Raw genomic sequence first — 14272 nt, 5'->3', positions numbered from 1 at the left:
CCACCACAATCAACCACAAAATAATAAACCACCACAATCAACCACAACACTAATAAACCACCACAATCAACCACAACAATAATAAACTACCACAATCAACCACAACAATAATAAACTACCACAATCAACCACAACACTAATAAACCACCACAATCAACCACAACAATAATAAACTACCACAATCAACCAAAACACTAATAAACCACCACAATCAACCACAACACTTGCAAACCTCAGTGAATTCATCCCTCTACCGTGTTCTAAACTGACCTATTGGCACCAGGGGTTCAAGATGTAAGAGTTTTGTAAATTATTCTAAACATGGGGCGTGTTCAAGTTGAATGCTGATTTCCTTAGGTTGGTAGAGACACGAAGGACCTCAAGAGTTAACCAACCCTGCGAGCGGGTTTGGTGCCCGTATTTTTCTACTTTAATAGAGAAGTGAGATACGTTGGAAGCTTGTGCAGCAGAGCTTTGTATACAAAATGTAGAGATGAAGTGATCTACTGTACATTAATTACACTGTAGTTCTACAAGGACAACCATGTCAGACCACAGAGAAGCAGGCCACAAGGGCAGAAAGAGTAGAGCCTTGTCAATTTGGAATCAGGTCCTTCTGCTCTTTTGCTCCAAAAATAAAACACCATCTTGTTGAGGGAGTGCAGATGGATGCCCAGCAGGTCATTGGTTATAAACTGTCTGTGACCACTTCCTTTATAACACATGGTGAGCTTGGAGATCTATGAGGAAGGGCCCTAAATCACAGAATGTTCCATGATGTGAATTTGCCTTAACATCAGCACCACTGATTTGAAGGTCATCCCTCTTCTCAAGGGCTGGGATTTTGCATAACAGCAATATCACTGACAATAATGACAGCATACATCTCCACATAAGTAAATGTATGTGTCTGTGTGTGCACATGAATATGTGAGTAATGATATCGATTGCCTATTAGTATTCACATCATGAGGCATGATCCCTAGTATCTCTACTAACTATTGTCACCGGTCACATCAGCAGTAAACGTGTAATTACAGGATATATGTGCAGTGCTTTTGGTATAGCTGATATCATACTGACTAGGAATGACTCACGATGACCTCAAACTGAATACAGATGTTACATTCTCTCCCTACAGCCGAAGAGGAAGCTCTGAAAATACTACTACCGAGTTATGTCACGATGGCTATACATTTAATATTATTATTATAATGGCCCTGAAAATATATTATTATTATTATTATAATGTCTCTGAAAAGAAACAAAGGCTTTGTGCATGCTGTAAAATGTAAATGTCTTGTCATGAACATAAATTGAATATGGTTCATAAAATGTAACCTACACTCAGCATGAAGAAGACAGGAATCTCAACGCAAACAACTGGGCTAACCCCATAAATATGGAGATAACTAAGCATGTGTGTTGTGTTACTCTATTTTCTGCATGACATATGCAACAGAATCCGAGCCAGGCATTCTTTACCGCGGATATATTGTATACACATTCAAAAGAAACACTATGGAGAACAACAAAAAATGTTGCAACAGTATCTTTCACTGAAGGAAACACATACCACAACCCCGCCCACGTGTAGGCTACAAGCCCAACTTCAGAGCAGAGCGAACATAAATAGTAAATAGGCTATCATTTCGCCCCAATTAATATGTCTGAAGGCAAAAACTTACGGGCATGTTCAATCGAAGCGTCCTCTTCTTTCTAGGTGTCTTCTTCACGTCTCTCTTCTTGGAGTCATTTGCCGTGCTTCCCATATTTTTCTAGAATTCTCTAAACAACTGGACTCATTAAATCGTTTTTAAAAAGCGTTACTTTGGCTACTCTCGTGCTAGATAGACTGGCAACAGTGGAAGTGTGGTAAACGATACCAAAACAATCACTGCAAAAACATTATTCGGATTCTGACAGATGTCCTTATGGCAAGTAGGTCCGTGTACTGTACGCATTAATGTGCTCCTCCACTCAACTCGTGTGTTGATGAAAGTTATCGGCTTGAGATCGGATATACCAGACCTGACAAAAAAATACACCGCGCAGAATGCGATTCACTTGGCATAAAATGTAGCCAAACCTTCCCTTCTGGGTGGCTTATTACACGCGCTGATATTTCAAACGACAACAAACAGCAAGAGTAAATCCACAATTGAAACAAAGACGATCGTATTACAATCCAAATACGGACGTTCCCAGAAAGGATTTGATGGGTTCACGCTTCAGAGTGGAGAGACAAGTACGCATGCACGTTGGTTGGCCAGTGGCCACTTGTACCAGCTCGGGCTCATCGTGGGACCAGTGCCAGTGGGTGCGTCAAGCTTTGCGCGCAGCTCCGAATTGTCACATGGCTGTGTTTACGTTGTGGCAGCAGCATGAGGAAGCGACTGACCTATAATTGAGTAAAAGTGTAAGTATTCTATTTTCTTGACGTACACCATCATATTCACCAGCTAATAAGCTTTAGACTGATTCTGTTCACAATCATTCTACAATGGCCAACATATGGCGGCCCTACAGTTCACTCTCAAGATCTGCAGTCATCATCATAATCAAAGTCCCAGGTCTCTCCGATCTGGCCACCTTGTGGTCTTAATGGAATACTACACTTGATATATATTTTTTTACCTCTTTTTCTCCCCAATTTCGTGGTATCCAATTGATGTGATCATTTAGAAAGTGGCTTCTTCTCCTTGTCACATCTTCCTCATCTTAACTAGTTTGGTCGGACAGGCCTGTTCGAAACTCAAACTCAATTCATGAATAGGAATGAGTTATCAGGAATTCATTTAGCTTTCACCTGTTTTCAGATCAGTTTAGTTGAAGGAAAGGATAAAAATAAATGTAATATTGAGATCCACCCATTGTTGAATTTATACCTAGAGTGATTTGTGATTTAATAACAGGCAACTTAAAAATATTCGAGCTAAATATGAGACACATTACAATTCCCACAAAGTGGGTTAACCTTATTGGCATGATGCATATGATGTTTGCCATTCACACCAGCAACCCAGGTTCGCTACATTGGTGTCAGAAGTGGGTTGGTAACCATTTGGCCAATGGAACGCACGGCCCGGGATGTGTGAGGGGGCTGAATAGTTGACACACATGGATGTGGCTTACTGTTTGGAGTGAGCAGTGTAGGAATCCTCACTCTATGAGCCCAATAACAATTGGCACGATGCGTAGGGTGTTTGCCTTTCACACCAGCAACCTGGGTTCGCTTCCCCGCCATTCCACAATATTATAGCCTGAAGATTGCATGAAGATACAAATTAGAAGTCATTTTCCAATACCTGTTATGACTCGGTCCAGAAAAATGCCTAGCTTAGTCTCTACCTACACCCAGGTTGGATAGTTGTAAGCAATATGGTGAAAATTCCACCTAACCCATCTGAGGCAAGGTGGAGCTACAATCATATACACTGAGCGCCAAAAGTATTGGGACAGTGACACATTGTTGTTTTGGCTCTGAACTCCAGAACTATGAGGTTAAAGTGCAGACTGTCAGCTTTAATTTCAGGGTATTATCATCCATATCAGATGAACCATAGACATTACAGCACTTCTTGTACATAGTCCCCCCCCCCTCCATTTTAGGGGATCAAAAGTATTGGGACAAATTCACTTATGTGTATTAAAGTAGTAAAAAGTTAAGTATTTGGTCCCATATTCATAGCACGCAATGACTGCATCAAGCTTGTGACTACAAATTTGTTGAATGTCCTGTTTGTTTTGGTTGTGTTTCAGATTATTTTGTGCCCAATAGAAATTAATGGTAAATAATGTATTGTGTAATTTTGGAGTCACTTTTATTGTAAATAAGAATAGAATGTTTCTAAACACTTTTACATTACTGTGGATGCTACCATGGTTACAGATAATCCTGAATGTATCGTAAATAATGATGTGAGAAAGTTACAGACGCACAAATATCATGTAATATATAATTCAGGTTTAAGTTTGCATGTGTGCAGTAAAATCTTGATTGACATGTACAAATACAGAAATCTCACAATACTTTCACTCTATGGCCCTATCACTTTCTAAAGTGCTACACAGTGCTTTCACAGACTAGGCCTAGTTACTGGCCCAGTTCAAAACACCAAAAACAGTGACAATTTCTGAATGAAAGAACATTTTAAACAGTTATCTACTGCACACTTAGGAATAAACAGTAAATAAACTCAGAAAAGAAAACATCCTCTCACTGACAACTGCGTTTATTTTCAGCAAACTTAACGTGTAAATATTTGTATGAACATAACAAGATTCAACAACTGAGACATAAACTGAACAAGTTCCACAGACATGTGACTAACAGAAATGGAATCATGTGTCCCTGAACAAAGGGGGGGGGGGGTCAAAATCAAAAGTAACAGTCAGTATCTGGTGTGGCCACCAGCTGCATCTACTCATGGACTGCACCAGATTTGCAAGTTCTTGCTGTGAAATGTTACCTCACTCTTCCACCAAGGCACCTGCAAGTTCCCGGACATTTCTGGGAGGAATGGCCCTAGCCCTCACCCTCCGATCCAACAGGTCCCAGACGTGCTCAATGGGATTGAGATCAGGGCACTTTGCTGGCCATGGCAAAACACTGACATTCCTGTCTTGCAGGAAATCACGCACAGAACGAGCAGAATGGCTGGTGGCATTGTCATGCTGGAGGGTCATGTCAAGATGAGCCTGCAGGAAGGGTACCACATTAGGGAGGAGGATGTCTTCCCTGTAACGCACAGCATTGAGATTGCCTGCAATAACAACAAGCTCAGTCCGATGATGCTGTGACACACCGCCCCAGACCATGACAGACCCTCCACCTCCAAATTGATCCCGCCTCAGAGTACAGGCCTCGGTGTAATGCTCATTCCTTCGACGATAAACGCGTATCCGACCATCACCCCTGGTGAGAAAAAAACGTGACTCATCAGTGAAGAGCACTTTTTGCCAGTCCTGTCAGTCCTGAACAAGCATGGGAAACAGTGTTTAAACCCTTTACAATGAAGATCTGTGAAGTTATTTCGATTTTTACGAATTATCTTTGAAAGACAGGGTCCTGAAAAAGGGACGCTTCTTTTTTTGCTGGGGACGTTACCTTTAGGGAAGGTGCTCTCAATAAACTTGTTGGACCCCAAAGCCATCAAAACCTTTCCATCAAAACCTCTCCATCAAAACCTTTCCATCAAAACCTCTCCATCAAAACCTTTCCATCAAAACCTCTCCATCAAAACCTCTCCATCAAAACCTCTCCATCAAAACCTTTCCATCAAAACCTCTCCATCAAAACCTCTCCATCAAAACCTCTCCATCAAAACCTCTCCATCAAAACCTTTCCATCAAAACCTCTCCATCAAAACCTCTCCAAACACAACATAATAAGCAACCATCTGAAAACATTATTGCAGTGGAATAACTTTCAAAGCATTAAACACTTGGATTTTGTCAACCTTAAAATCAACAGACACTGATACAAATAAAACATACCTCCTGAACGAATATCACCTTCTGAAGACATATCGCCTTCTGAACACACATCGCCTTCTGAACACACATCGACCACACCCCAGCATGACCGGCACGCTACAACGCCGCCACCACACACACACACACACACACACACACACACACACACACACACACACACACACACACACACACACACACACACACACACACACACACGTTTTACTATCCTTGTGGGGACCTAAAATGTATTTCCTTCCAAAATCCTATTTTCCCTAACCCTAAAATAACATTTTTCCTCAGGGGACCTGGGAAATGTCCCCATGAGGGAGAATATTCCTTGTTTTACTGTCCTTGTGGGGACTTTTTGGTATTTTGTTACCCACGAGGATAGTAATACAAGTGCATGTGCAAGCACAGACAGACAGACACACAGAGACACACACAGAGACACACAGAGAGACACAGAGAGACAAAGAGAGACAAAGAGAGACACAGAGAGACACAGAGAGCTTTCAGCTGAACAGGAGACATGTTTAATATATACAGTCATTGGCTTTTATACCTTTTACATGTAAAGCACTAATTAAGGTCCCCTGCAAAACATAATTAGAAATCATGGTTCCTACCTGGTTACATAATGGGAAACACTCTTTTTTTTCACCCCACTTACTTCTTGATACCAGAGTGCCTTTCATAGCAGGTTAGGAGAACTTACGCAGCAGGTTAGGAGAATTAACATAGCAGGTTAAGAGGCTCAGGTTAAGGTTAGAAAAAGGGTTAGGGTTAGCGAAAATGCTTTCCTAACCTACAATGAAAATTATTTCGTATCGGAGTGGCATGAAATCATAGCTCCCATCTTTTCCTCTGATGTGAATAGTCTGCAAACTCATCAGTTCATCAGTTTTATCACTTTCCCTAGGAATTTCTAAAAACCTATCTATAAAATTCGTACATTGTACAAACGGGGTCGCTCTCACCTTAATTTTTTTGTCTGAAGAAGTTAACTGCTTGTCCTCACCTCAGTGGTCCACACCATAGAGAATCATAGAGGCCTCTAGTGGCCAAAAGGCCATATTAGCATTGGGAGCACCATTGAGGACTTCCACCATTTTAATGTAGCCAACTGGGTGGGACTTCTAACTTCATTGAGTCATGAGTCATGTACAATCGGGTCATCGGGAGGGCTCAACTTCATTGGCTGATCCCTATGGTGACCCTGTTGGAGTCATGTCCAACCAGGTCATCAGGAGGGATCAGCCAATAGTGAAGAAGAAAATGGGATTGCCTCAATGGTTCTGCCCATGCTGTCACATGATAACATTAGCGTCATGACAGCAACACTAGCTGGATCCTATCCACATTAAGACTTCCGTTATCATATTTTGACTTAAAAATAAAAGTCCACGGTAAAACGCTAGGTGCATGATACGAAATCAATATTTTTTGCAGCTTCACATAGTGCATAATGTTAAAATGATGTTGAAAAAATATTATAACTGCATGTGGGAAAAATCTAAACTAAAGAGAATTACTACTTTATATAAGATAACAAATATTAGAAGGTGGAGCACATTGACAAATGCTAAGAGCTTAAGTAAATTAATGTCAGGAACATAATAATAGCCTACTGGTAAAAAATATACAATCAACATTTTCAATAATAAATTATAATTTTGATTGTATGATTCTTGTTTATTTACTTGTGCTATTGTTTGGAGATGTAATTTTGAAATGTAATGTTTAAGAAAGGTGGGGTGGGAAGGACTCAGTAGGGTCTGTGGAATCTATATATGGTACCATTTCATGGGGCTCTGAATAATACGGAGTGTTGCTGGACTTTTACTGTGGTCAAACAGCATAAAGTGGGGTGCATGGACACTAAATGGTACAAATATAGCACTGTACAGGAAAAACCATCCAGTCTACTCAGTAGTCTCTAGAAATCAAAACAGGTGAGTTTGAACAAAAAGGTAGGTCATAGGAAGCTTTATGTTGACATTTGAACCGTGAGACATATCAGCACCATGGACAGCTACCCTTTTAGAATGTTATGTTGTCACTGTCAAAATATCTGGTCCATAAGCATATTCATGTGATTTCATAATTTAGCCATTGAAAGATGACACACTGGTAAAGAGAAAACGTTACTACCTGTCCTGAAATAAACTGGGGTGGAAATTACTCAGTTGGGGTTCAACTAAGCAAATATGTTTTGTTTTTCAGGGGGGGCTGTGTCGAACAGCCTGCTGGTTATTACACTGTCGTTCTTGTAATGCCTTAATTTAATCCTGCATGTTATATTAATTGACTGTTTTTGTGTTGAATATCAGTTGAAGAAACAAAACACCTTAAAACTTTTTTTAAAATCTTACCCTAGTGTGAAATAAAATACCATTCCATCTACCACTTTCATGCACTCTTGCCTTGCGCTAATTGAAGTGCCAAATGCACTCTTAGAAAAAAGGGTTCCAAAAGGGTTCTTTGGCTGTCCCCATAGGAGAACCCTTTTTGGTTCCAGGTAGAAACCTTTTTGGTTCCAGGTAGAACTATTTTGGGTTCTATGTAGAACCCCCTGGGGAAAGGGTTCTACATGGAACCCAATAGGGTTCTTTCTACCTGGAACCAAAAAGGGTTACTCAAGGGGTTATCCTATGGGGACAGCCGAAGAACCCTTTTAGGTTCCAGATAGCACCTTTTTTTCTAAGAGTGTACCGATTATCAGCAGGTGATTATTAAGAATAACAATGATGGACTGTCATTCCTGTATGACTGTGACACATTTATACATTCTATTGCTAGTGACCAACAGGGTGAAATGAAGCAAAACGGTACAAACAGAGAATGTAAATGAAGCTCAGGTTCCAAACCTATTGCCTGTGGAGAGTTTAAAGGAGGGAATGTCAACTGCTCAAAGAAGACTTCCACATATGTTAAACGTACACACGTTTGAGGATAAAGATCCTGCTTCTGATTTTCATCCTGATGTAGCCAAGAGTTCGTATGAGGAAATGTCAGTGGTGCAGCACAATCAAATCTGACAAATAAGATATTGGGAAGGAATGCTACCACTTAGAGACAAAATGTTGTGGTAGACGTTTATCAGATGAGGAAATCGTAAACTCTATGACAACCGAATCAGATGAGCAGTGTGTAACTGGAGAGGTTGAAGTCGAAATAAGCCAGGATACTCAAATGTGTTTCTTCAGATGAGGCAAATTTTGGAGGGTGCAGGCATACCACTCCAAATAATGGTGTTAACATTGAATCGTGATGAATGGGAGAAGTCCATTCGGAGAGAAGTGGTAAGTATTTCAAAAAGTTGTCATGGGTAGGCCTATTTGCAGGAAAGATTCAAGAGCCCAATCTTTAATGCGTTGTACATTTTCGACATCATACATTTTCAGTCACTCAGAAAAGGATATATTTATATAAAAATGTTGAGATCCAGAGAGGGAGCAACTTGCATTATCATTACATAACACTGCCGCACAAACGCACAAATAACTTTTTGGATTCTGATGAAATCAAGTCACTCCAATTACTGAAAGAAAAAGTTAAGAATGAAACATCAGCACAAATAACGGAGCTTGGAGGGTGCTATCAATCACCCCACTTTTACAAAATAATATATTTTTCTCTAATAAGCCCATATGTATAACATATGCAGTGGATTTACATTGTGGCCAATGGAATGGGTGGAGTAAAATGCCAGCAACACTCCATATTATTCAGTGCCCCTTGAAATGACACCATATATGGAGTGTACAGGCTCTAATGAGTATTCCCTACAATACTTTTACTGCGACATCTAGAATAGTTTTTGCTCTATAAGCCAATATGTATTGATTCAAAATACAGTGATTCGCATTGAGAGCGTTTATTTGACCTTGGAACATGTTTTAAAACCAAAACATGTTTTAACCTTTAACTAGGCAAGTCAGTTAAGAACAAATTCTTATTTACAATGACAGCCTACCCCAGTCAAACACAGACAAGGCTGTGCCAATTGTGGGATTCCCAATCACGGCCAGATATGATGCAGCCTGGATTTGAACCAGGAACTACAGTAACACCTCTTATACTGAGTTGCAGTGTCTTAGACCACTGCGCCACTCAGGAGCTCAAATGTGATGCAAATGTCACTTAAATATTAATCATTGTTAATGTTTAGACAATTATTTTTAACATATCATGAATAAATACAGGTTATTGACACTTTTGTAGCATTATGTAGAGAACTTGACTCGAAGGAAATTTTTGTGTTGTTAGCGAAAAGCTGATCACTATAGACCCCTTTGTGTTTACAAACTAGGGCGATGTGCGCAAGTTGGTGGCAGAACAAGTGGGAGTTCTTATAGAACGCCAGCTAAAATGAGTGCATTTCACACTGCTTTTGGATTATAATAGGATTTTAAGGCTCATACGAATGTACTGCTTAATATAATGTTTGTGTCATCATCGCAAATCAATGGCATTATACTTAAACACTTCAACTTCTACCAGTATATCAGGAAACAAGGTAAGACCCAGATGCGTCGAATTGACAATGGTTTAATATTCCAATCCAGAGGTGGGGCAAAGGTACAGGTCGGCAGGCAGGCTCAGAGTCAGGACAGGCAAGGGTCAAAACCAGGAGGGTGTGGAAAAAGGAGAGACTAGAAACAGCAGGAGCTGAGAACAAAACCGCTGGTTGACTTGACAAACAAAACAAACTGGCAACAGACAAACAGAGAACACAGCTATAAATACACAGGGGAAGATGGGTGGCAACTGGAGGGGGGTGAAGACAATCACAAGGACAGGTGAAACAGATCAGGATGTGACACAGTAAAATGTCTCTTTGGCTAGCTTTAACTACAACCTATATCAATTAGCTTTAGCATTCTAGCTAACAACTGCTGCATTCAAAATAGTTATTTTGCAAAGATCACAACCAAATATAATCTTAGCGACTGTTCAAGCAAGAAACAAAACATCATTGTAAGTGTTTGAGATCCTAAAAAGGTTATTTTGTTTAGAAGTAATAAAAACGTAAATCTTTGTTGAATGGGCGCAGATGGCGATGGCTTTCTCACTGCCGCCAAGAGTCGCTCTAATCTTTGCGTAATGTCAGTGTGCCCTGTACTGGAAAAATATCTACAATGGCACAGACACAAAGATGAATCCTCTATCAATCTCTATGGTTCACACTAGTTGACTGCAGGTTTGTTCCAGTTTCGATTGGTCTGAACTGTGTGAATTGCTCATATCTGATTGGGTAATCCAGTTTTAGCAACTCCTAGTATCACTGCCACTGCGCAGACCCACTCAATGTAAGAGAGACTGCACTCCAAGGTAGTCCATTAAAAATGTATCTAGCTAACGTTAGCTATAGCCATTTTAGTTGGTGCATTTGGTTGTTGTAAGCTGAAGTAAAATAATGGTTAAGTAGCCAGGAAAGGATTTGGATGGGATCATTGGGGTGTATGTAATTTTGTGTCACGAGGGTGCTTGTTGTGTTGTGTACTGACTGACGGTGGGGAGGTATCACTTGGGTCTTGCCGCTGTCTGTTTACCTAGCCAACTGAATTTGCAACACCAGCATAGACACATTGGGATGTCCATGAAGCAAGTTCATCGTAAGTTTACATTACACTTTTCATTTCAGAAATGTTGGCATGACAGTCTTCCTTCGAGTTGCCTCGGTTCTCGCTCATAGGCGATTTCAGGGCTCGCGCTAAATAGCTAGCGGGCAGCAAAACTAGCTGACGTTATTTGCTTATTGCTTGGTATGATCACTGCAATGAATGACCAATATTACATGTCAACTCATGTGTTAGTTAAAGCAAAGTAACTAACTTGCTAGCGTGTCTTGTATTGCATGCTAGCTAATTAGCTAGCAACTAGAACTTTGCCACTCAGTTTTGCTATAGCGAAAGATATAACTACATTGCTATGCATATTATCAGCCAATAGCGACTGTAACTAGTTTGCCTGCTACTGTAACGTCAGTGTACTCTTGATCCCTGGCAACTAACTATAACGTTACCCAACTAGCTAGCTTGTTAGCTGACCTTACACAATAGCCAACTTTAGTTAACGTTAACTACTTGCAGATGGGTGCATTCACGAATCTATGAATTATGTTCAGCTACCATATAATAACAAGTTAGTAAAGTTTCTGCGCGTGCAGCTACGTCAGTATAAGAGCGTATTCATTCTAGCTAGAACGTTAACTACACCGAATATTTTCTGGCGTCCTCTATGGCTAGAATGCCACAGAGGTGCATGGAACCTGCCTGTGGAAACAATGTCGATGGTTGACAAACCAGATCTTCATGACTAAAACGCTCATATTTTAGACCTCAAACTAAGGATATCAAGCTTAGTAAAAACAACCATGTATTATAATACAAAACTATGCAGAAAAATAAACCAGATTGCATGGGCACTAGTCTGTTAATCTTTCCCTGGTTGCGTGTGATCTAACCCAATTGTGGGGACGCCAGTAGCAGCACCACCGAGTAGGGATGTGTTTGTGTCTAAAGTTAGATGGAATTGGATTATCCTTTTAAAGACGATGGTGCATGGAGAAGGATGGAAGCGGAATGCCAGAGGTCCATGCAAAAGAGGTGGTGGATTTATTAACCAAAAGAGTTACAAAAATAATGAGACATGTAAAATGAAGGGTCCCAGGATATGAGAATGACTAAAGAAAGCTTAATTAATTAGAATAAAGAAAGACCGTTTATACAAAAGTCTCTACAACCTCAGAACAAGCTGAGCCCAGCTAAATGCATACACAGCCCTGCCCAGCTTGGACTGAACCATTACTGCAGTTTAGAGGGTAGGCTACACAACCAGAAGTTCAGGGTTAATGATTTCAAACATGATAGCAATAGGTTTTGAACACTTCGTTTTACACAACATCAATGTCATAATAGTAGCCCAATACATTCTTCAATATTTATGCTGCAGTAACCAAGCGGTGATGCAACCTGTTAAGATGCTCTCAATGGTGCAGCTGTGAAACTTTGAGGATCTGAAGGCCCATGCCAAATCTTCTCAGCCTACTGAGGGGGAAGAAGTGTTGTTGTGCCCTCTTCATGACTGTTGGTGTGTTTGGACCATGATAGGTCCTTAGTGATGTGGGTCCTTAGTGATCACCATTGTGTCATCTGCAAACTTAATGATGGTGTTTGAGGTGTGCATGGCCATGCAGTCGTGGGTGAACAGGGAGTACAGGAGGGGATTAAGCACACGCCCCCGTGTTGAGGGTCAGTGTGGTGGATGTGTTGTTGTCTACCCTCACCACCTGGGGGCGGCCCATCAGGAAATCCAGGATTCAGCTGCAGCGGGAGGTGTTTAATCCCAGGGTCCTTATGTTAGTGATGAGCTTGGAGGGTGCTATCAATCCAATTTATTTATAAAGCCCTTTTTACATCAGCCGACATCACAAAGTGCTATACAGAAACGCAGCCTAAAACCCCAAACAGCAAGCAATGCAGATGTAGGAGCACGGTGGCTAGGAAAAACTCCCCAAAATTGGCAGGAACCTAGGAAGAAACCTAGAGAGGAACCAGGCTCTGAGGGGTGGCCAGTCCTCTTCTGGCAGTGCCGGGTGGAGATTATAACAGTACATTGCCAAGATGTTCAAATGTTCATAGATGACCAGCGGGGTTATAATAATAATCACAGTGGTTGTAGAGGGTGCAACAGGTCAACACCTCAGGAGTAAATGTCAGTTGGCTTTTCATAGCCAATCACTCAGAGTTAGAGACAGCAGGTGCGGTAGAGAGAGAGTCGAAAACAGCAGGTCCGAGACAAGGTAGCACGTCCAGTGAAGCCAGGGTTCCATAGCCGCAGGCAGAACAGTTGAAACTGGAGCAGCAGCACGACCAGGTGGACTGGGGACCACAAGGAGTTATCAGGCCAGGTAGTCCTGAGGCATGGTCTGAGGGCTCTGGTCCTGAGAGAGACACCGGATAAAACAGGAGAAATACTCCAGATATAACAGGCTGACCCTAGCCCTCCGACACAAACTATTGCAGCATAATTACTGGAGGCTGAGACAGGAGGGGTCTGGAGACACTGTGGCCCCGTCCGACTATACCTCCGGACAGGGCCAACCAGGCAGGATATAAGTCTACCCACTTTGCCAAAGCACAGCCCCCAAACCACTAGAGGGATATCTTCAACCACCAACTTACTACCCTGTGACAAGGCCGAGTATAACCCAAGAAGATCTCCCCCACGGGACTAAACCCAGGGGAGCACCAACCTGGACAGGAAGATCACGTCAGAGACTCAACCCACTCAAGTGACGCACCCCTCCTAGGAACGGCATGGAAGAGCACCAGTAAGCTAGTGACTCAGCCCCCGTAATAGGGTTAGAGGCAGAGAATCCCCGTGGAGAGAGGGGAGCCAGGCAGAGACAGCAAGGGCGGTTCGTCGCGCCAGTGCCTTTCCGTTCACCTTCACACCCCTGGGCCAGACTACACTCAATCATAGGACCTACTGAAGAGATGAGTCTTCAATGAAAACTTAAAGGTTGAGACAGAGTCTGTGCCTCTCACATGGATAGGCAGACCATTCCATAAAAATGGAGCTCTATAGTAGAAAGCCCTGCCTCCAGCTGTTTGCTTAAAGTGAAGTGCTTTGAGAGACTAGTCAAGGATCATATCACCTCCACCCTACCTGACACCCTAGACCCACTCCAATTTGCTTACCGCCCCAATAGGTCCACAGATGACGCCATCACACTGCCGTAACCCATCTGGACAAGAGGAATACCTATGTAAGAATGCTGTTC

General features: G+C 41.7%; 2 protein-coding genes across 2 annotated transcripts in view; one reads left to right on the top strand and one right to left on the bottom strand.

Annotated features, from left to right (window-relative positions):
- LOC115195541 (5'-AMP-activated protein kinase subunit gamma-2) overlaps positions 1 to 2315 on the bottom strand; it is a 119906-nt gene extending 117591 nt beyond the window's left edge. Inside the window, exon 1 of the mRNA XM_029755489.1 lies at positions 1689 to 2315. Coding sequence (XP_029611349.1) covers positions 1689 to 1772 — 84 coding nt within the window. The 5' untranslated portion in view covers positions 1773 to 2315. The remainder of the gene's footprint in view (positions 1 to 1688) is intronic.
- An 8475-nt stretch (positions 2316 to 10790) lies between these two features.
- Positions 10791 to 14272, top strand: part of LOC115195540 (polypeptide N-acetylgalactosaminyltransferase 11) — a 53322-nt gene continuing 49840 nt past the window's right edge. The window contains exon 1 of the mRNA XM_029755488.1: positions 10791 to 11099. The gene's annotated coding sequence lies outside the window, so the exon portion shown is untranslated. The remainder of the gene's footprint in view (positions 11100 to 14272) is intronic.

Source organism: Salmo trutta, chromosome 6 (genome assembly GCF_901001165.1).
Source record: "Salmo trutta chromosome 6, fSalTru1.1, whole genome shotgun sequence".
Taxonomy (NCBI): Eukaryota; Metazoa; Chordata; class Actinopteri; order Salmoniformes; family Salmonidae; genus Salmo; species Salmo trutta.
Note: the sequence above shows the minus strand (reverse complement) of the source record. Positions and strands in the feature narration are given on the sequence as shown.